General features: G+C 35.8%; 1 protein-coding gene across 1 annotated transcript in view; it reads right to left on the bottom strand.

Moving 5' to 3' along the window:
• Positions 1-722: 722 nt before the first annotated feature.
• The window catches only part of SLIT2 (slit guidance ligand 2), a 267,460-nt gene continuing 243,880 nt past the window's right edge, over positions 723-24,302 (bottom strand). The window contains exons 32-38 of the mRNA XM_025895239.2: positions 22,379-22,516; positions 22,040-22,280; positions 21,570-21,700; positions 14,543-14,697; positions 8,095-8,383; positions 3,645-3,856; positions 723-2,546 (exon numbers count right to left, since the gene is read on the bottom strand). Of these exons, the coding sequence (XP_025751024.1) occupies positions 2,305-2,546; positions 3,645-3,856; positions 8,095-8,383; positions 14,543-14,697; positions 21,570-21,700; positions 22,040-22,280; positions 22,379-22,516 (1,408 nt within the window). The 3' untranslated portion in view covers positions 723-2,304. The remainder of the gene's footprint in view (positions 2,547-3,644; positions 3,857-8,094; positions 8,384-14,542; positions 14,698-21,569; positions 21,701-22,039; positions 22,281-22,378; positions 22,517-24,302) is intronic.

Genomic DNA, 24,302 nt, shown 5'->3' with positions numbered 1-24,302 from the left:
GTCCTTCTCTTGCTGGCATCAGGATCACCAGCAGTTGCTAGTATTTGCTTGAATACCACTGCAAAGTTCCTTCTTCTCTGTCAGTAGGAGGACAGAAAGCAATCCAACTCCATTGGTACAGGGATATGTGGTACAGGGACTTTGAGCTTCAAGAGATCTTTCTGTATCCAAGAATGCTATATAAGGACTGTTAGGCAAAAATGCCTCTTTTCTCCTCAAAGCTACTCCTATTTACAGCAGACTATTTAGCAGTCATAGAAGCTGCAAAGAAGGCCTCATGCCAAAGGCTTTTTCATTGGTTAAGTATCATCCCATCCAATTGCTCAAATTAAAAATAATTAGTCAAAGACTAGGGATAATGAATCCTTCTGAAGAATCAAATTACTTCCTAGAATAACTGTCAAATTGCCATTTTTATAACCATTAAAGTATTAGGATGGACTCAGTTTGCCTTTTCCTGAAGTGTACTTCAAGTCTTTTCTCAATTTTGGTATAAGTTCATCTGATTTCATAATGCACAGACACTTTCAGATGTCACTGCCTCGAGGTGTAATAATTGCAAAATAATTCCTTCTTCAGATTTTCAGTACTGAATACATGGGATCTAAGGATGGGTTTTATTCTGTCTTTTACCAAATATTCTTTGCAACAGATGTTTAATTAAAGGCTGCTAAACAATTTAAACTTCTCAGAAGAATACAAATAAGAGCTGTAAATGAAGTAAATATCTGTTTAATTTACAAACATCAGTAGCATTACTGATATCAGTCCAAATATGACAAAGCACACTGCATTACACATGTACATCTAACTTTTTTGTAAAAAAAATAATAAAATAAAATTGAAAAAACATCTGCATTTTTTACAGGGTACCCTGGGTTTTACTGAAAGAAGAACACAACCCACTACTGATTACCAATTCTACATTATAATTTAGCAGCAACATGTTAACATGGGGAACATTAGGGCAGTAAAGTAGTTTTATTATTTGGGGAAAGTCACAGTTCTTGATAGCACAGCCTTTTTTTCTTTTTTTATAAAAAAGGTAAAGAGTTCCATGGGAATATTAATTTATAAAGATCTATCTTCTAATGTCATTTTCTACACGCCATCTTATTTTCTGTAAGTACTGTATACAGGGAAAATTAACTTCTCTACAATTGCCATCTAGTGTAAAGCCATACATTACGGGTTCTTGGAAGGTGCCTGAATATCTGCTGTATGTGAATCCGCAGATTGTCACCACTTTCAATTCAGTGACACCAATTGGTCAGATTCTAAGGAAAAGTAAAAGGGAATGGAAAGGAGAAAACAGACTGAAAACATTTACCCCAAGACGACATGCTACGTTAGTTCTATTGCAAAAAATCCTGATTTTTAAGTCCTTTAAAAAAAATTACAAAAATACTGGGACAAATATAAATTAATATATATTAAAGCATTGAAAAACAGTAAAAGGGATGGCCTAAAAGGGTTAAGTACAATGTACTTTGATACAATAAATATTTCTCAATGAAACTGAATACTGTATAGAGTTGTTTAGAACTCATAAAACCAGAAATCCATATTATTACTAATTTATCCATCAATAATCTATTTTATCATCCCCAAAACATTTATATTACAAAAAATTAATACTGGAAAAGGGAAGATAAACACTTTTTTTCTGCTTCTTTCGCTAACATGCTGACATAAAAGTATACATCATCAGGAGATTTCAGGATTATAGTATATTCTTGTATCTCCTATTTCCCATTCATTAAGTGGGACACCATCTTTTCAAGATGCTTAATAATTCCAAAGACAAAATGTGTTTCAATTGTTATTTCTATATAATCTGATTCTTTTCTCTTATAATGCTTCCTCATCCATAGGTAAGTGATTGGTATGGTCTGTCAAGACAATAAAATATACTGATACGGAAATGAAAAAACAAGCCTTGTGTTCTGGTCAATTTTTCATCTCTGAGCTGTTAAGTTGAAAGTCACATGTGTATAGTGTCAGTGTATCTTCAGCATGTTATAAAGAAGAATCCATGTTAAAAGCAGTTAAAATTTCCCATCTCTGTTGCAATGTTACCAGGTCTTTTTTTTTTCTTCAAAGGTCCTCTTGGGTATGAGAAGTCTCAGTTCAAGCACTTGAATCTTTTTTTTCAATGAAGAAAAAGTCTTTATTCTCATAATAAAAATAAGTCTGTTCTGTATTTTACAATATATTTCAAATATTTCCACTATGAAGCATTAATTAGTCCGACACGGTCAATAAGTATACAACATTTTCAAAAGACAAGTGTGACAGGGACACTTAGGAGGGACAATTTGTACAGCCACACTTCACCACTTTTTCAACCTCGTCCACAAATGATGACCCGTCAGTGCATTCAAAAGAGTATTTCCGTCTCTTGCTCCTTAGTGGTCCACAGCACTGCCCGGTTGAACATCCTCCTTTACATTCTAGTCTCGATACCTTCTTGGTCGTCTGGCACGCAGCATACCCTTGCTGCTTTTGGTAGTAATCTCGGACTCGTTCCCCTCGACAAGAGATTTCTGTAGAAAACAACATTTAAAATAAGAGATATGCTTTTGAGAGACAGGTGAAAGAAAGGTTGACATTGCTAAGGAAGATGCTGTGTTACTATTTGCATTTGGGATTGATATTTAAAGTTTGACTCAGACTGTATGTTGGAAACTAGTGGTTCTACCAAACGTAATTTGATTAATGCTGGTTTTTTATTCCCTATACCTCCTGTTTTCAGTAAAGCTTATATTATGTATATGTAAACCATAAATACGAAGCTATTACAATGACAAGAAAATTGGAAGCCTAAATCTTTTCCTCTTTTATAAAAATACACATCTTCTGTTCCTACATTGCTTGCAGCTGGTTCTGTTTACCATAGGGAAATGTTTCGGAGAGCATGCAATTTAATTTATTAGACCTGGAGTTTAATATTATTCAAACTCTTATTTAATATAAGTTACATTCCACTAACTTCATAAATTACTGAGGTAAAAGCCTGCTAAAAATGAGACATCTGTTAAAAGTTCTACAACTATATTCTTCTGTTCTACTCCCATCTATGTACAATACAAAATAAATGCCATCTGGGGTAAGGGAAAGAGAGGGAGAGGGAGAGCTTTGATAGACAAAGGAAAAAGAAAAAGGTAGGGGGAAAAGTCATCCTGTTTTCATCCATCTCACCTGCATAATTCGCTGTGATAAATCAGTTGAAGCTGAGAGGTCAAAAGTAGAGTTTGTGATAAAACTAGGAGCAGAATCATTGGATTTGGCTTCTCAGTTGCAGAAGGTAGAGGAACAATAAATACAGAAAGATACAGCAGGTAAAAGGTAATAGTTAAATATAGTAAAAATGTGTTTCTGAATAAAGGCAAAAAAAAATGTTTTCACAGCAAAACATTTGATGAAAAAATCCTCAAAATGTAAACAAATTCATGGGAAAAGTTTGATCTTTCTCTCACCAAGATAAAGTCTTATGGTAGAAAAAAAAAGCAACAAATATGTGTGTTGTGGAAAAAAAAATTTGGTCATGTTTTTGACTGTTCATGTGTTTGGCTGTTCATGTTTTAATAAAAAAAAAGCTATTTTCTAAGACTATAACAACAACATTACTTATTTTTTTTTACCTTTATCACAGCTGTCCCCCGTGTATCCGCTGCCACATTCGCAATATGGTTTCCCAAGTCCTGAAAGCCTACATTTGCCATGTTTACACCTGATGGATTGGCAGGGGTTAAACAGCATTTCCTCTTCATCACAGAGGACTCCCCCATGTCCCTGCAGGCATTTACAACTGTATGAAAATGCATTGATCGGCAAGCAGGTACCATGCACACATCTACAGGGGAAACAAGCCCAAGAGAATAAAAATAAATTATTCATCAAAGTTCAGGCTAAGCAACATTAACTACAAATACTTTGGACTGTACTCAGAAGAAATTGTTTTTGTTTCTAATGGACTTTTTCAGTGAGATGCAGTGAAGTGGTTTAATTGGTATGCAGGTTTACACAAAACAAGCTGCAGTACAAAACTCTCTCTCACCAGAAAATAGCCACTGTAGATGTGTTATGGAAGACTTTTACAGGTCACTGTTACTGAAAACAACATTTCTTGTCTACCTAGATTTTCAGCATGCTTTTGAGAAGAACATAGCAAAATCAAGCCACAGAAAAATGATACTCACCTGAAATTCTGGTTCATGTATCATGTAAAAGAAAGCCCAAATTGTCAGTCATGAAGTATGGGGCTCCCAGCACAAGGACAGGTCAGGCACTTCCTAACAGAAACTTTTCTGACCCAAGCAGTGGCAGTTTCAAAGCCGAACATGTGCTTCCCCTTTAAATATATTAGTCTGCATTGCCAGCTGCCAATAGCAGCGTCTTAAAATGTATGAGGCAGGTGTTTGCTTCACTGCAAGACAACAGCACTCATCTAGTTCTCATGCAGAAGCCCACATTAGATAAGGTCTCATCAAGTCTCACCCAGGGTGATTACACTAGGTAATCTCTCAGTTGAGCTTTAGTAAACATTTCTGGCAGCCTCGAATCTTGTTAGACAAAAAAATATTGTGAGTTAAGCTGCATCTGCTAAGTTCTGACATACAGTAGTATGGGAACGCACAGCTGGTCTTATTTCTCTTTGAGAGTGAGGTAGTGGTTCCCAAAAGGAGGATGTTTAATTGCCTATTCCTAGGTGTAAGCTGAACATTAGGGGATTTCATCTTCTGAAAACATCACCAATGACTTGGAATGAAATCACTTTCCTTTGTTCCTTTGGTAGTACAGGGTCAATAACTTTCTTCCTAGATATAATGCTATTCTCTTTAGCTGTTGCACTGACAGACAAGTTTTCTATCTACATATTGCTTCCCAGGGAAACACCTGGGAATCTTCACCACAGTGAAGATTCCTGTGCTGGGAGGAATGCAATCCTGATATTCAAGACCACAGTCACCTTTCTCAATGTTTCTCCTCTCTAAGGCTTTTCCTCTCTATATTGTAAGATCCTTGAGCTCACAACCTCCCTAGTAGGCTGTGGCAGCCACCTAAATAAATGAGAAGTTTTAGCTTAAAAAAAGAAAAAAAATTAAAATCCCATTTGATCTAAAATAAAAAAAAATTGTTTCAATTTCAAGATGGCAAAAATTAATCTAAAATTGCATGTCATAGTAAAAGAAGAATTCTGAGTAACAATTCATTTTGAAATTTTTTAGCTAACATATTCTGTATTCCTGAAAACTTTTTTCTTTGTTCCCTACTCCTTCAGTAAATAAGAGATTTGGTAAAATTGAAAAGTGCGCAATACTTTTCAACTCTGAAAAATTGGCATTAACTATTTAAAATAGTTTCATTTTATAAAGATCAACAAGTTCCACCCATCAATGAAATCTCCACTACAATTCTCCATCTCTAATTCTGTGCAAGTGCTTTAGGCACTTAAGAGGAAAAAAGAGTATGTGGAATCAGTCTCATGACAGGATATTTAAACAGAAGGCACAACACGTAGCCTCCATTCACATAACCAGTTTGGGATTAAAAATTGCAAATATAAAATTGATATCTTAAGCACCTCCAGCTTTCCTATTAGTCTGTATTTTGAAGGAACTGTGTTCCCTACAAAAATTACAAATTGTTTCAGTGGTTGAAGTCTGATATTCCAAGACTTATTAAGAAATTCAAAATTGAAGGCTTAGACAGTATCACAGAGCAGATAGCTTTTGTTTAGTTTTCATTATGTTCAGCATTTGATCTGTTCACCATTTACAAAACATCTGCTTTTAGGACATCTGATCTACGAAGTTACTCAGGTGACACTGACATTATGTCATATTCTATACAGGCTACTTTAAATATCAAAGTAATCTGTGCCAGGATCTTTGGTAAAGTTTTGCTTGACTTAGAAGATGATTAAATCTTAGCTAATGCCAGCTCTCATACTTTTGTTTCCACCTGCTCTTTGAAGCTCTAAATTTCATCTTCAGACTGTACTGAAAGGAACATCAAGCTAAGTGCAAACTCTTGGGCACAATTTCATCTCATCTAATTTTAGGTACCTCTGTCAGGCACTCAAGTTAGATGTATAATTGCCATAAGCTCCATACACAGTCATGGACAAAAATAAACTTATCCAGGGGGTGTTTAGACAAATTGAAGTCTAAATTACTCTTTTGAAATGTGTTTATTCCTTTATTGACTAGAGAAAAAATTTTGGTCACTATGTTTTGAATTCAAGCACCTGGAGTTAGGTAAAATAAATCTAAGTCTTAAGCCTTTTCATGATGTGCAGGGATCTCTAAAAGATAACCTATATTTTTGAAACAGAGATCACAGTGACAACTCTGTTTCTCAGATAAAGCAGAATGTTGTACTGTATTAGAGGGAGACAAGGTATCTATTCAATAGACACAATTTAGAGATGAATCAAGAAATACAGTATCAAAATCCTCAGGAACTAAAGAACAACAAAGCCCACCTTCACTCAAAATACACAGTTTTGGTTTGGCTTTCTCTCTTAAAAGCTCATAGCACTGTATACAGCTTAAACAAACCCAATACCTCCGAGAGCAAACAAAATATTAATGCTATGCTCACTTAATTCTGCCTTTGATACTGCCTGTATCTGATACTGATATCTTTGTAATTTGCTGCAAAAAACCGGTCAGTTTGGGTGCTGATGTGCACAGTTATAAGAACCTCTGAAGAACCTAATATTTCATGGATAGTTTAAAGAAATTCTCTGGCTTTTCTTATAATAGGACTTGTGGTTACAGTTTGAGGTTATTTTTCACTCCTAAAGTATAAAATGGATATGATAAAAGTTGCATTTGTATTTTTTAACCTGCTGTGACTCCCTTTCATTGAAGTTACTGTGAAAGAGGACAGAGTAAGAAAGAGATCTATAAACAATGAAATTCTATAATGATATGCTTCAAAAATTCACTGTTCTAGCTCTGGGAAGAGTTCAAAACTTAATGATACTGAAAGACTACAATCAATGTAAACAATGCTAACAGCATTGTAAAGCACACTAACTGCTGTATAAAGCTTTAAAGCATCAGATTCTCCACACACGATGTGAAAAGATCATTTAAACATCATTTTAAATGGGACTTGAAAACCATCTTATTAGAATCTCTTAGCAAACTCAAGCCACTGGTCCTTAGTTTGTAAAAAGTTACATAGGCCAGAGCACTGAAAAAACCAGCAGCCAAAAGATTCAAGCAGGCCTACTTTACTCTAAAAAAAACCCAACCAAAGCCAAAAGTCAAAAAGTTGTTTGCCAAGCTGTAGTGGGGACAGTGGTAAGGACAAACAGAATGATATCTTGTTGCCCAAGGTCAATAAATCCTGAAGAACTCTGAACTTCTGAAGTTTCTGATCTTCTTGTGCTGGGTATCCATGAACTAAAAAACTGAATCTGTCTCTACAGTAAATTTAAAAGATGTATATGCATAAATATCACTGTCATACACATATACATCTATCTTTTTCTCTCTCTACAAATTTATATACATGAACTTGTCTATAGACATATATAAAATGTCCAAACTAGAACTAGCAAACAGAATTAGCACACAAGGACTTAAACAAAAGTTTACCATAAAGATCAAAATCTACTTTTCTGCTAAAACCTGGGGCACTATGAAAGTACAAAATATTAGATATGTCATATCAAATTTTTTAAACAGAGTAGAGAATATTAATATTAATAATAACAATAATAATATTATTTCCTCATTCTATACAATGATAAGTAAGCAAATAGAATTGTTTCCATTTGCAACTTCTTCTAAATGATTTTTATACCAAGGGTCATGAGTGCAACTCATTACAGAAGCAGCCCATACAGAAGTATGTAAGAGCACCTCCCAGGTTTTAGGCAAAACTGATTCCCTAAACTGGGAACTTTTCCTCATTAGGTTTATGGAAAGAATAAACTATAACTGGAATGCTCTTTTCATTTTTACATGCCCGGCTATTTTGCTTTTGCAAGTGTGAACTTTTATGAAAAAAATACACATAACAGGAGACTTATATGCATAATATACTACTGTTCTGTCTTGAGGGAAGACATACTTATTTCCAAGACACGGGTCGTTAGTTTGTTGATCACAGAGGGGTCCAGTCCATCCTCCTTCGCACTCACAGGAAAAGCCTGACTGGCTGGTAGCATGGCATGTTCCATGCACACAGACTTTTTTATGACAAGGCTCACAACCTGGCAGAATTCCCACTTGCAGTGGCACATTTCTGAAGTCCTGAAGTTCACTGTTGATATACAGATTACGGATGCAGCCATGAAAGCTAGTGCCGTTCTGTCCTGGAGACTGGCGTAAAGCTGCTATGTTATTTTTCACAGGCATGCCTAGAAAATTAATAATAGCAAATAATCAGTGTAATCAGTTACAATTTTCTGCACCAGTTTCTCTATCTTTTACACATTTTTAAAGAAAGATTTCTTCTCAATTAATTATTCTTAGATACTCAGACTACAACCATAAACTAGTGACGAACAATCAACTGGAAATCGTCCTGGTTGTCAAGCATGCATGTAAATCAGCTCCAAACCTGCAAGTCTCTAGGTCACACTTCAGACCTCATCATACAAGAACCTCAGAACTCTGAGAAGGTCAGCTAGATGCCTGGTTTTGAGCTAGTGAAGTTAAGTCCAGGATAGCACATAATTTCTGAATCTCAGAAAAACAGCAGCTGATGATTTTTTGTAAGATAAGATACTCAAATCCAGAAGAACTCAGTAAGACCAGTTCATCAAATTGGAGCTGCCACACACATTTCAAATGTGAAATTTTACTATGGAAAATATCTTGGAAAGAAAAGTTTAACAGATGAGGTTCCATTACTTTCAAAAATACTTTTGTTTAGCATGTCTCAAAAACAGATTAATAAAATAAAAATAAAAGACACTCGCAGTTTGCCCTTACAGTCTAAAAGAGTCAATAATAAAAATAATTCAACATTAAACTACTTTTGTGTATATATTTCTATGTAGGGCAAACACCTCCAAATGTTGATAATTTTCAAGTCTGTAGCTTTTACAGGTGTATATGTGATGCAGTTATCATGTTGTGATTGGTTAATCATTTAAGATTAATTCAGAAGGAACATTATTCTTAAACCTTGTTTTCTTGTCAATATGAAGGTTCTTCTACTCCTACACCCCGTTTTCTTTTTGGTTTTGGGGGTCTTTTTTGTTTGTTTTTTTGTTTTGTTTTGTTTTGTTTTTAACTTATTGCCAACATATTGGCCTATAGTAGGTAGTCCTTAAGATATTACTTTCCAATCATGAATACACAAATGCCTAACTACCTCCTGAGACTCACAAATAGAGGAAATCAAAGTGCACTGAGCGTTAGGAAAGGATCTGGTTTTACCTGTAAATAAACATTCTTATTAACTGCATTGTTTCTAGGCAAAATTAACAATTTTCATTCTGGTACTTAGATAATGACAGAAAGTGGCAATGTTCTGCATAGTTGCTCCTTAACCAAGTAAACCGATACTTCTAATGACATTCTATAGTTATGCTGAACAATTAGGAGTAATGCAGAGTGCTGTGCAACCTAATCAAGTAGACCTGCCTTTCATTTAGAGGTTATTGTAATTTCATTTGTGCTAGGCTTCAGTGATTATAGAAATGAACAATATTGCATCCATACTGTTGAAGAGCCTAACCTTCTTTGATCTTATCAGTTAAGGAAATGCACTGGGTTTGTGTGGCAGGGTTTTGATAACGGGGAGGCTATGGGGTGGCTTCTGTGAGAAGCTGCCAGACCTGCTGCTGGCCAAGGTCGAGCCACTCAGTGACAGTGGTAATACATCTGTGATAACATATCTAAAACAGAGAAAAACCCAAACAAGTCATTGTGCAGAAGTAATTGCAGCCAGAGAGAAGTGAGAATAAGTAAGAGGGACAACTCTGCAGATACCAAAGTCAGCGAAGCAGGAGGTGCTCTGGGTGCCAGAGCTGAGATTCCCCTGCAGCCTGCCCATGGTGCAGCCCATGGTGACACAGCTGTCCCCCTGCAGCCCATGAAGGTCCATGGGGGAGCAGAGATCCATCTCATGGAGGAGCCCCACACCAGAGCAGGTAGATGCTTGAAAAGAGACTGTGACCCCATGGGAAGCCTGTGTTGGAGCAGACTCCCGGGAGGACTTGTGGAACTGTGGAAAGAGAAGCCCACACTGGAGCATGTTTTCTGTTGGTCTTGTGGGGGACCCACACTGGAGCAGCCTGTTCCCGAAAGATTGCACCCTGTGGGGAAAAAGGGACCCATGCTGGAGCAGTTCATGCAGAACCACAACCCGTGAGAAGGACTCGCGCTGGAGAAGTTTGTGGAGAACTGTCCCACTGGAGGGACCCCACGCTGGAGCAGGGGAAGGACTCCTCTCCCTGAGGAGGAAGCAGTGGCAGAAACAACACGTGATGATCTGACTGTAACCCGCATTCCCTGTCTACATGCATTGCTTGAGGGAAGGAGGCAGAGAATCAGGAATAAAGTTAAGCCCAGAAAGGAGAGAGGAGAGGGAGGAGGGTGTCTTCATGAATTTTTTTACTTCTCATTATCCTACTGTGATTTTGATTGATAATAAATTCAATCAATTTCTTCAAGTTTAGTCTGCTTTGCCCGTGACAGTAATTGGTGAGTGACCTCTCCCCATCCTCACCTCAACTCATGAGCTTTCATTATATTTTTTCTCCCCTGTCCAGATGAGGAGAAGAGTGATAGAGCAGCTTTGGTGGGCACCTGGCATCCAGCCCAGGTCAAACTACCACAGTAAAATTGGCATGGAACTATAGTATTAAAGGACTGAGACAGCAAATGATCATGAGTTCCCATTTCCTCACATCTACTTGCCATTTTTGCAAACCATGGACAAGGTAGAGTCATCAAGGCCCCTTCACACTGTTGTCTCTCTTGAAAGCAACACTCAGCAAATGTTTAGGCATATGACTTGAAGTATCTCATAGCAGAATAGATGTACTGAAATTACCCTTTGTAAAAATAAAAGGTGTATAAAGCTAAGCACACCAATGCAATGCTAAACTAGCTGTTATACTAGTGTGATGAAATTTAGATGTTATTTCTGGGCACCATATAAGCATGTATGATACCAGGTAAAAGGAGGTATATCACACGTGATTCAGAGATTTTTTTGTCTTTAATCTCTAATAAGGAAGACATTTGGAAACACAATGCAAGCATATACATAAGCTTTTAGCCTATACACTTTTTGCTTCTTCCAGCAAGTTAGAAGGCCAAAGTGTGTGCAAAAGTTTTAGCAATTTTTCTTAGATAATTTTTATATAAGGTTCTTTACCAGTTAGGAAAGAACTGCCATAGAAACAATGCAGAGAAATATTTCAGATCTATTTTTGGTAAGGTAAGAGAGTAGTTCCCATCCTCTTTTGAGCTTTTGGTCACTGAACCTGACTATAAATCAATTACTGCTCAAGGAGGTAAATGGTAAGACCTCTATTAAATAAGTCATACAATAAAACTGTCAAAATTAGTATCTCATTCTAGAAGCTGCTAGAAATGAGCAGGTACAAATGAGAAGCAGCTGATACCCTACCTGTCTCAGAAACAGGGAAATCCATGAAACAAGAGGCCACTCTCAACTAGTGAAATATGCTCTAATTTCTAAGAGAAGAATGTGAAGTATCAGTGATGTCTGTGACGCCTTTGAAGAATTTTTGAGAAGAAACAGATTGTCCCTTAAGACTTCTTACAAAAAGACATGGGTTTGCAATATGATTTACTGAAATTTGTTATAGAAAGACTGAAAAATATCTAGTGTGTGTATTCTGACCACACAAAAGAGCCATACAGTTGGGAAAAGGTAAAAAAAAAAAAGTTTAAATCGATTAGCTCAGTTTTTTGGTAAAAATAATGTTAAGTTACTCCTTCCGAACCAACTTAAATATTGTGACCCAAGAGTAACATTGAAAAAAACCAAAAAAGAAGCTGGGGGGAGGCAGGGAGAGAGGGAATAAGAGGGGATGAAAGGGAATGAAAGCACATACCATACAAGGGCTTGCTGTCAAGTCTCAATTTCATCCTGCCAGATGAGGTGATGCTTATCAGAAATGCCATTTTAGCAGGAAAGTGGCAAGAGTAAGCGTAAGCTACGTGATGATATAGGTGTCAAACTAAAATTTTGGCAAAGATAAAAATACTGCATAAAATCGTAGTGAGAATTTAAGTTCTTAACTGATAGAAATGTGTGATCAAATTCTCTAAAAATCTAGATACAGTTGGATAAGAAAAAAATTAATGACTCTCAAAAAGATGGGTAAAGAAAGACACAAGACTGGTAAGTAACTGGCTCAAGAATTTTAAAATTGTAAGTAGATAAATTAGATAAACATAGATAAAGAACAGAAAATCTTAAGAGCTGACCATCAACCTACTGAGTTTTTTTCCTTCATTTTGTTATAATGTTCTTATAATATTGGTTTTCAATTTTTTGGGCCAACATTTTCTATGAAAGTAGAAATAATTGTCTGCTTGAATCTTAAACATGAGGAATTGAAATACAAGAAACACAGGACCTCTCTAAAGAATATTCACTAGGACAAAAAAGACTGCCGCTCTTAGGAATCAAACCAATTTTCTGACTTTTACTTAGATTACAGAGGCCCATCAGGATTCCAACAGGAACTTAAAAAAATTATTCTTCTGATACTTCTAAATGACGAGGCAGATGAGTAAGATTCTGCTAATGGAGGCACAGATCTTCAAGGTGAAGAAGCAAGGAAGAGAACCGTATGTCACAAATCATCATCTCAGTGTCAAGAATGTGCCCTGAATGAATGTTTATAGTGGGCAGTGTAGCCTCATTTCATCAAAAGGTGCCTGTGATAGACAGGGGGATTATTTTGCACTACGTTCAGCTTTCAAGTAGTGCAAATGGCCTCAGCAGTCATTAAACAAAGTGATGTTGACAATACAAGTAAGCAAGCACACACTGACTTATTAGAATGTAGGACCAACTCTTCTTCCAAAAAATAGCAGCACAGGATACTGTGTAAACAATGGAGGTGATACACATGAAAAAATGCAATGTGCTTCCACAGAGCAATCTTCCTTTGAAGATTCATGATGTGAAGCAATTTTAAAGGCAGTTAATACATTTGATAACATTAATTCTTTTCTCTGTTAGTATGTAGAGTGACGGCTAACATTGAATTCTATCTTATAATTCTTCCCATTTTAGATGGGTGGAGGCAATGACAAAATTCGAAAAGATCTGACAAAAACCTGAAGTGTTTCAAGGGAATAATGGGAATTTTCAGATAAGTCATGTTACTTTTCATCACTTGTAACTGAGGCACTGGTTATACCAGTTTTATAGGAGAAATAGTCAATTCTTGATTAGGATCAAAAGCAGCTGGTTTTATTTTCCATTAGAGAGAAATCTGAGTAAGTACCCTGAGCTTTTCTGTGTATTTAGAAAGAGGATAACTAGCACCTTTTCTAGAGAAAGTAGTCATCTCACAAATGTATTACTGGTAGCATAATTTTTTGCAAGGAGGCAAGATGCTTCTAAAATGTTATTCTCAGACAAAAAAAAAGTTCTTAAGAATTAGACAAAATGAAAAAGAAAGTAGGTGTTCTTTTTACAGAAAGAACAGATCAGAAGGAGATTCCTTACATGCCTCCTGTAAGACCATAAGGTTAAAGCAGTACTTAAAAACCATGCCGAATCTCTGATCACTAAGAACTTAGACTTGCTACCAAGGTAAGTAAGGAGGCACAAAGTGGTGGCTGAATTTTCTGACTTTTACTTAGATTACAGAGGCCCATCAGGATTCCAACAGGAACTGCTGGTTAAAACAGTGTGCTTGAATCCATAGTTCTACAGAGTATATTCCACCAAATGATCAAAAAATTTTCAAATAATTTAGCTCCACCAGTTTTACTTAAACAAACCACTCTTTCTTCTCAAAACAAACAAATAAAAAACAAGCCCTGCCACATACTGTGAGGCAGCTGTCCAGTTGGTTCCCTTCTTACCTAGTGTCCTAACTCCTATCAACCCTAAGCAGTAAGATCTCTAGACATTTATATTTCAATTATATTTCATTGCTTTCATTGCTATCATTTTCTGCAGATACCTGTACAGTGAAATAGTAAAATGTCAATGTAAAACATGAGCAAAACAGAACGCTACCATTCTATACTTTCTGAATAGGCATTAATAAATCTTCATGTAGCTAAACAATGCTAAGCACTCTTCTTCAGTATAATAAAATGCTAAGTAACAGTAGAAAATTACAGAATTTTGCAGTGGTAAAAAATAAATGTAATTATAAAAAAGCAACAGGTTCAGTTTGAGGGCATACTATTTGTTAAAATTGAAACTATTGAGATTAACTGCTTGTGTTTCATCTTAAGGTGTTATCCCAATAAATGAGTCTCTTACCATGTGTTTATTAAAGCATGTTACCAGAGTAAATTAGCTATGATACTTCTAGTAAGAAGCAGTAAGATCTCCTTACCTCCTACATACAGCGGAGAATCAAAATTCAGAGTGGACTGCTTGGACAAATTGGTAATTATCTTGGGGCTTCCTCCATCAATAGATAAAGATAGAATCTGATCCATAGCTAGCAGCTCCACAATGTGGAAATTGCCATCATTAATTGTTTCCACACTGCAAAATAAACATGAATATTAAACAGTTTATGGTCTGGTTAGAACATTTTTTTACCTTCTTTCCTTGTAAGAGTTAATAGAGTTTCAGAACAGAACTTCTCCAGAAGTGCAGTCTCCTGAAAGCTAGGTTTTAAGCAAAGAAATGCACATATGCCTAAAAGCTAATACAACACCCCTTTCTCTGCAACAGTGATCACAGGGCTGCAACACCTTTTCTATGAAGTTAGCTGAGACAATTGGGGTCATTCAACCTGGAGATGAGAAGGCTCTGGGTAAACCTTACAGCAGCTTTTCAATACTCAAAGGGGGCTTATAGTAAAGATGGAGACCTTTTACCAAGGCCTGTAGTAACAGGACCAGGGGTAACTCTGAGAGAGGGTAGATTTAGATCAGATAGAATTTATAAAGTAAAAGAAGTGACATAAAGAAAAAAAAATAATATGAGGGTGGATTAATATGAAACACTGGGACAGGTTGCCAGAGAGTTTGTGGACTTGTTATTGGAAATGTTCAAGATCAAGTTGGATGGGGCTTTGTGCAACCTAATCTAGTGGAAGTTGTCCCTGTCCACGGCAAAGAAGGTAGAACTAGATGACATATGATCCTAATTTTACTCCAAGATCGTATTTGTATGTGTGCCTCTGTGTATCCTAAACATTGCAGAGTATGGGTTACACATTTTGTAAGTACGAAGGCCTGAGTTGACTCCGGTGATACATAAATCTACTATTTCATGAAATACGGAACTGCATCTAACCTTAATCCTGCCCAACAAAATCATGTCATTGGTCCAGACAGCTCCACTGACACTACCTGTAAATAAATTTCTTATCTTTATTGGGCACAGTTATTTCTGTGTGTTTAGCATCTGGCTAGTACAGTGAATATAAATATTTTGTTAATTTTTTTTTTCTTGTCTACATATACCATTTCCTTCTGCTTCCTAACAAGCTATGAACTCACTAGTAGGAGAATACCTGAAGGGTGTCAAGCAGAGAATGTTTGTTTCAAGCATGGTGCTTATGCTGTATAAGAGCAAGCCTATTCATATTATTAGGTGCAAGAAATGGCTACCTATGCTTATCAGCTGCAATATCTACACAGGAAGTGCTTAAGTGCAGGGTAACTACTCTGTGCTTTAACAAGGTTTAAGTGCATCAGAGAAGGAAGAATATCATCACTCAGTTCTAGGACTGAATATATCATTGTACTTGCATAAATTGTATGCCCATTTTACACTGGAGAAATGAGAGCTGAATATATGGCTGCATGGAAGGTATGACAATGAGCTGTAGTCCAGAGACCAGACATCACAACCATTCCCATGAGAGACTTTATTTGTTTCAGGTCACCATCAAATAAGTGAGCTTAAGCCTCTGAAAAAAGTTATTCAAATGAACCAATTGTATGATAGCCTGAGATGGACTGAACACTCACACAGTCAGTTCGCTCTTCTTATTGAGAAAGCAGTATAGCTGAAAGGGATTAACTTCCTAAACCTCCAGGCAAAAATCAAGCAAATTACCTTAAAACGTCCTTAGTGATGTTTTAATTAACTTAACTGCTTTTGTCCTGGAACAGATCAGAAGCACACGTGGTTGCTTACAGCTGTGACACATTAAATAGCTTCTTAGTCATTTATTACCTACCCTATGTGAACAGCCTCTGCTCAATATGGATGAAAGGTCTGCATGGTGGCATGCATGCTTTACATAAACTCAGCTCTGTGTGAAAGTGCAAACATACGACAGAGCAGACACTGGCACAATAAACACTTTATGGGAGTTGGCAGGAGGGGGACTGCCAGTTTCTGTGGGGGGAAAGGAAAAGGTCAGGGTTCATCATTCCTAAAGACCCAGGTTTGCTCAAGGTATTAAGAGGTTTGTTTGCTGTGCTAAAGCAATAATAAAGATGCCATGATTAAATTATTTAACACATTTCCATGGACCCAGGAAAAAATATGCTAAGAAATCAAAGTGCATACGACTTTTTGATTTCAGGAAGCAAGAAACCCTAATATAATGTTCTTGTTTCAAGGAAACTTGTTATTCTACAGCTTATCAACCTTTCACACAATAGTATTGTAAAGAATGAGAGCAACACAGAAAATGCATTTTTATAGCAAGAGGTCATTCCAGGGATGTATAAAACATAATGTGTAAAGGGAATGTGTCTCTGATAAGAGCAATTATTAAAAGCTTCTGGTTTAAACTGTTTTACTGGTAAAAATTTACTGCAGAGAGTGGAGCCCTTCTAGGGAAGGGTGGTTTAAATTAAAGGGGAAATAAACACAAGGCATATCTGTGCAATATTTCCTGCCAATGCACTTACATTACTTCTAGCCCATTTTCCATTGGAGAAATGAGAGCTGAATGCATAGATCCTAATGAAAAGCTGTAAGAAAAACTGATTTAAGGCTTCTGGTACTCTGTAGAAGAATAATGATTTGGGAAGAAATATTTCCATATTTCCAATAAACACATGATGAAAACTAGTTTACAGAATGAAAAGGGTTTTCTTTTTCTTTTGTATAAAAAACATTTAACATTTAAAAATGATGTCCAGACAGAACAAAACACAAGTGGATCCACATTTTAAAAATAATCATCTCCAATGAACTAATATTCTTTCTTGGTCTTGGCAGTGCCATCATCTCATTTTGTTTCTCAGATTGACTATGACTTCTTTAGGGATGATGGCTCTTTCTGCAGTCAGGTCCCACTGGTAAAGCAGTTCTCATTCACTTTACACAGCTAGACTGATGTTATTGTTAATTCTTCATATTTATCGTTATTAAATCATCTCTTTGTAACTTTGCTTCGTTGTTACTGGAAGCACCTCTGTAGGCTTTACAGCTCTCGTTTGACTCCTTTTAAACACACCATTTCTTGTCTGCCATTTATATTATAAAACTTCTATTTGAATCTCTCTATTGGCTGGGCTTTTTCTGGTTTTGCTTTTTTGTTTTTTTTGTTTGTTTGTTTGTTTGTTTGTTTTTGGTTTTGTTTTTGTTTTTGCCTCTGTTTCAGGCACGTCAGCATTGTTCAGTGGAGTACAACCTGCCTTATTCTTTTCCCTGTACTATACATGAATCTTCACTTTCTTAATGAAATCGCTAAATTTCTTGATAAAAATCTCAGTTTTTTAATTTCCTTTCAGTCCTTCTCAGTGTAACCAACTTTCCATCTTTGCAAATTATCTATCCTGTTACCAAACTGTTCTTAACCATCATTGTTCCTAAACATTATTAGTTAAAATATTCTTTTGTCATCCTCATATCTCACTGATAAAACATAATATATTAACTTACTTGCTTTTATAATTCATCACCCATTTGTACTGGATCTGTCTGGGAAGTTAATATTCTTCATAATACTAAGTATTTTATCTAAACCTATGATTTTTCTGACTTTTACTCTTTCTTTTCTCTTCCCCTGTCCAAGTGGGGGTGGTGGAAGGGGAGGTGAGTGAGTGGCTGTGTGGCACTTACTTGCCTACCAGGGTTAACCTATGACACTACTTCACAATATTATTTTAGTTATTTATAATTTTGGTAAACTTCAACTGTTTCTTCTAAAATTTTCCATACTGAATGGTGCAGGAAACTTATTTTTAGTCCTCTAAACATACCCAATAGTTTCCTAAAGTAAAGGGAACATACTCCTACCTCTTATAGTTCTATTACCCCTGCCTTGCAGGTCATGACTTTTGGCAGTCGGCTGCCACCATGTCTATCCATTTGTCATCTTTCTCAAAATGCACTGAGGCAAGGTGTTAAGATCCTGAAAATGTACTTCTGCACAAACTACTGGGCTAGATCCCGAAATTTTTGGTCCATGCTGGCTGTATTTCAGCACACAGATGATTAGCACCTTCTCTTCAGCCGTACTTCTGGACTGCAGTAGTACTTGCTGGATATGAGCCTGCCAACCCATTCACAGGGCAGGAGTTGCCTTAGCTGCTTCAAGGTTATACTGACAGAGAACGAAACTGTGTGGTTTTCATTCAGAAGCAGCAAAAACTAGGCCAACAGAGAAGGAAGAGAAAGAGGTAGGACTGCACAAGAAATAATTTGAATATGCAAGCATCAGTAATGGATAGCAGTGGATTGTGAAGAAAACAGTATTGGAAACTGAGTCAAGGAGAAGGCTGAGAAAGACAAAATAGAGAAGACGGAAAGCAAATGAATAGGTTAATGTAGATTATGTCTGTGAGCAGATCTAGTTGACTTAGAAAAAAATAAAGGGAGGGAAGAGAGGAAAGAAACCAAAAGGAGGGACTGAAGGAAAGACTGGAAACATGCCAGGAGACAGCTTTAACAGGTAACAAAGGTACAGAAAGACAATATGCAATGAATGGATGAAAAGAAGGTAAAGACCTTAAAAAGGGCAGGAAATATCATAAAGATTCTAGGAAGGTAGAACGGTAAGAACTGGAAATGATAAAGGGATTAGAGTACAATGTGTAAAAGACCCTATGCTACCACATACGCCTTTCTAGAACCTGAAATAGAAATGAAATAATAGGTAATTTGCACAAGGATCACTAGATGCAAAAACATATATACAAATGTGGAAAGGTATATATGGCTTCCAACATAGAATCATGAAAATATAGAATTGTTTAGGTTGGAAAAGACCTCTAAAATCATGAAGTTCAACCATTAAGCCAGCACTGCCAAGTTCACCACCAAACCATGTCACTAAACACCACATCTACACTTTAAATACCTCCAGGAATGGTGACTCCACCACTTCTCTGGGCAGCCTGTTCTAACACTTGACAACCCTTTCTGTGAAGAACTTTTTCCCAATATCCAATCTAAAGCTCTCCTGGTGCAATGTGAGGCTGTTCCCTCTTGTCCTATTGCTTGTTACTTGGGAGAAGAGACTGACCCACACCTGGCTACAACCTCCTTTCAGATAGTTGTAAAGAGAGATAAGGTATCCCCTCAGACTTCCCTTAAGGGCACAAGGCTTCATTACAGTTGGACCATTACATGGAAGTTTTCAAATATCTCAGAAGCTCACCACCACACTTATTCAAAACAAAATGGAGGTTAATAATAACAATAACAATAATAATTCCAGTGTGTATCTGCTTCACTAAACAACTGTGTCACACTGTAACAGCTCACTGTGTAGGGGAGATGCTTCTAATTGTTTTGTAACAATACCCTAATTGAGACTGTTTGTTAATTGGTTACTTTGTTATCAATCCCCATGTTTTTGGTGTTTAATTTACCTGTGTGAGTAATGTTTCCCAATCTTTCTCTAGAAAACTAAAATGGACAAGTGTGAATTAAAAGTATTTATTATATTCCAGAAATGCCAGAGAAAGCATTAAATTTATGAGAAGGTAGTATATGTTCTGAATGGGAAGAAGTATTCTCAATAGATTAAACAAATGAGAGCAAAAATAACTTGAAACTACATATGACCCTGATTCCTATTGCTTCTTATTTTCAGACAGATGTACCTATCAAAAAAAAAATCAACAAAAATAATTAAAACCCTGATAAAAAAATCAAAATTTCTTCTTTAGCCCTATCCCAGACAGAAAAGAAAAATAATATTATTTTGAATTGTAATAATTTGAAAAAGTGAATGTTTGATGCAATTTTAAATTTGTTTTTGGTACTTCAATCTCTTGTAAAGTTAAATCCAATTTTAATATATGAAAATTTATACAATTAATATACATATACCACTTCCACATGTTAAACCATTTCATGGAATTGTACGGAGACCTTATGAAATAAATACCACATCAAAAATGAAAGCAACCTTAAGATGCTTATTGGAGAAGGCTATGTTTTTTCTAAACAACTTTATGTTGTATTTTATGGGCATGATTTTTTTTCTGAGGAATGCTTTTAGTAATCTACTAAAAACACAGTTCCCTTAGTGTTATTACCTAACAAAGTTTAGCATTGTTTCCCTACTATATAAACTTGAGTTTTTGATTTTATATTACAATATGAGTGCAATCATTTCTAAAAATCATTTATTTTCAGTGAAATATCAGTAATAGAATGCAGAACAGTGTCAGCTGTTACAAACGCTAGAAAGTAATTATACACTAGATGTGATTTTATAACCCTAAAGGTGTAAATGCAGCAAAAATAAGATCTATGGAAAACTGATTTATCATTTCCCTTTTACTTCTGAAGGTATTTTTAGCAACAAGAGGGCAGTCAATGCCAAGAAGTGATGGCTGTTGTCTCTTTGCTCTCTCTTGCAATGTCTGTCTGCAAATTCTTGTGAAGTTATATAATACCTCCCCATAAATTCAGGTGGCAATTTTTCAGAAAGCCAGAGAAATTGACTTAAAAATTGACCCTGAAAAATCATGCTCCAGAAGCAGCTGTGGATTCTGTTTCTTAATGACGTTGGAAGCAAAACCCATTTCTTTTTCAAGGGTACTGCCTTTTTTCATAATCAAATTTTCAGTTTTCACTTGCTGGGGAAAAGTCCCACATTATAGCACTGCCTTACAGAGAAGAGAAGCCTCCATTTAATTTCTGCTTATGCAGTACACCTTACCTGGTACACTAGGAAATCATTTGTCAGTTACACATGGAAAAAATTCCACTTCTACATGTGAGCTTGACACAAATATATAAATATTCTGCTGGAAGCTAACTCTTCTCAGTTTTAATGCATCAACTAATATATTATCTTCCTGATGTATCTGCACTAGAGTTATTTTGCCAAGCCAATTCACCTCTTTTGGCAAGAGGTTTTGAGCGTCTAACAATACATTCATTTGCATACGTTTCTTTTAAACATCTATTAAAAAATGTGACTTTGACATAAGGAATTAATACAGCTTTTGTTTCAGTTAGAAATTTCTTTCATCCAGGTTCACCTGTAAATAGCAGAGGCTGGATATGATCCTGTGTCATAACTGACCCTCACTCTACCCCGGTACAGCTCTACTGCTATATGATCTTTATCGCCTTTGTAGAGCAGGATCCCACTGTCTTCATCCGTGGCAATCTAGTTAAAAGAAAGAAACTCTTAGAAAGAACTAAAAAATAAATATTAAATAGAAATGCAGTATTAAGAGAATCTCTGAATTTACTGCCATAGTCTATTACTTCATTAAAAAATTCTCTCTTGAAGGACAATCTGACAAAATTCTTTCTCTTCCTATCCAAAAGCCCATCTACTTCACTTGGAATATAAAGTTATTGCATTGACTTTTGTAAATTTTTAGCTCAAACTGTGAAAAGCTCTGTAAGCGAGCCATTGACAACTTTGGGTAGTCTTCCACTTTATGAAGAGTCATTTACTCTCTTTTCCAGAAAAGAGAATCTACAACACAAGCAAACTTACCTGTAGCGTAATATTGGTTTGGGGGCGTATCTTAGCTGAAGGGATTTGCAGATAGGATTCTTTGTTGATGAAGTTTATACTAATCAATTTTTCACATTTCTCACCCTGGTAGCCTGATAAACACTGACAGATTGGTTCACTTTCTTTTATGATACACTGGGCTCCATTTTGACACTCATAATTATCACAAGGGCTGGTGCGAGGTAGAACCATTGGTGGTGAAAACTCACAAAACAAGCCACTAAATGAAAACAGAAAAAAAATATCAGTATTTCCAAGAAAAAAACCCAAATTTGACAGAAGACATACATGTTTCTACTGTCTTCAGATCCTTCTCACCTGTATCCTTCTGGACAAATGCATGTATATCCATTAACTGCATCAGTACACTGAGCTCCATTTTTACATTTGTTGTCCTGGCAGTCATCAAAGTCAATATCACAATGCTCACCTACATATCCTGGTGTGCAATCACATCTGTAAAACAGGAAATCAAATTGGATAGCACAGTGCATTTTAATGATACACTATGCTTATGACAAAGATAAGGAACTACTGAATTTTTTAAAGCTCAAGAAAAAAAAAGGCATTACTGTGACTTTGTGTGTAAAGACTATGTAGCTTAATCCCATTAGTATACAGGAAATCTACATGTGTAATGAATACAGGTTTGCTGGTTAAACATATCTACAGACCTACCACTATACTGAAGAATTGTGGTTTAAATCCAGAGAGCCCTCATGAATAATTTTGACAGTATTTACGAACAATGCAGAAAACATTAAACATAATAAATACGTTCAGTCGGTGAAACAGAGACAAATCATCCAGGGCTTGCATTGTACTGATGGTTATTTTCTTTGTCAATTGAACAACTCTAAATGGACCAATGGTCCATTTATACTGTTTGGAGGTTATGCATAATTTTCTTTCCCTTGAAGTTCCATACTACAAATAGCTTCCTCGTTAGTGAACTAACAGAAGTCTAAAAACGCATCATCTTCCCTTCCTGAACCCCCACTGAACTAGAAACAGCATATCCTCAAGACCATATGTAATGTTTTTTGTTTGTTGGTTTGGTTTTTTTTTTCCAAAGTGCAACTGTCATTGCTAATGCTAGTGGCATTTCTTCAGGGAATTCGCATATAGTAGACAGTGAATGCCCACAACTCTGTGAAAAAGTAATGGAAAATATTACAAATCTATGCATACACAATCCTTTTTTTTTTTTAATTAAGATGTTTTTAATTAATTTCATTAGATCTTGTGATTCCCTCCTTGGTGTTATTTCTGTGAGTATCTAAAACTTGCAAGAGTAATTTTAAACATTTGTGTAACTTTAAATTTAGTACTTAAAAAAAATGTCTCATTTTTATTAAACAACATAAATGAATAAGAAAAGTGAAAAAAGAACATAAAGCATGTGATTAAAAAGCTGACTGAGATACATTCTTGAAGTTTACTGCATGTACTATTTTCTGATGTAAAATCTCAGACAGGAAAAGGAAAGATTAATGAACTAGAAGTAAAGTATTAGATGCTTAGCTAGGTTTATGGAAGTGATGTGAAGAAAATAATCATACAGAAATCCAACAAGTTTTCTATTTTCCAGCTGAAAACTATCAACTTAATTTCATGTTCAATTGAATATTTAATCATTTTATATTTTTTGCATATTTTAAATAAAATAGAATTTTGTAAGTAGTAGGAACGATAATAATCTGATTTTAGCATAAAAGCATGCTGTGCATAAAAGAGGTACCTGTGAGAACAATTGAAAACTGTAGGTTTCCTATGTTTTTTAACATAAAGCCTATTACAACAACTTTAACTTGTGCATACTAATTAATTCTGATAAGGATATGGTGTAATTAAAGATTAGTTTTCCTGGGAATGGACTTCTTTAGTTTATATCTTCCAGTGTGCCTTCCTAATAATCTCTTTCACAATTACTTCTCTAAAAGCAGTATAATTATTCCACTTCAATTAAATACAATTATTTTCCTGCTGCCCAAGCTCCTAAAAGGACCATGATATAGACTATCCTATTTAAAATCTGTTTGGAACTAGAACCGGTAAGGATCAGTGAAATCAGTAAAACATACTTAAGATAATAATGTAGTTCTATATGAAAATAATGGCCTGTTCTGCCATAATGCTTAATAATAACCAAAATTAGTACTTTGGGAGCAGAACTTGCTTCCACTAAAACACAAGGAAAGGAAGCTAAGCAGGATAGAAAAATATGAATTTTGATTCAGTT

Source organism: Manacus vitellinus, unplaced genomic scaffold (assembly GCF_001715985.3).
Source record: "Manacus vitellinus isolate BGI_N305 unplaced genomic scaffold, ASM171598v3 scaffold_0_pilon, whole genome shotgun sequence".
Lineage (NCBI taxonomy): Eukaryota > Metazoa > Chordata > Aves > Passeriformes > Pipridae > Manacus > Manacus vitellinus.
This window is presented reverse-complemented; position numbering and strand designations above follow the sequence as displayed.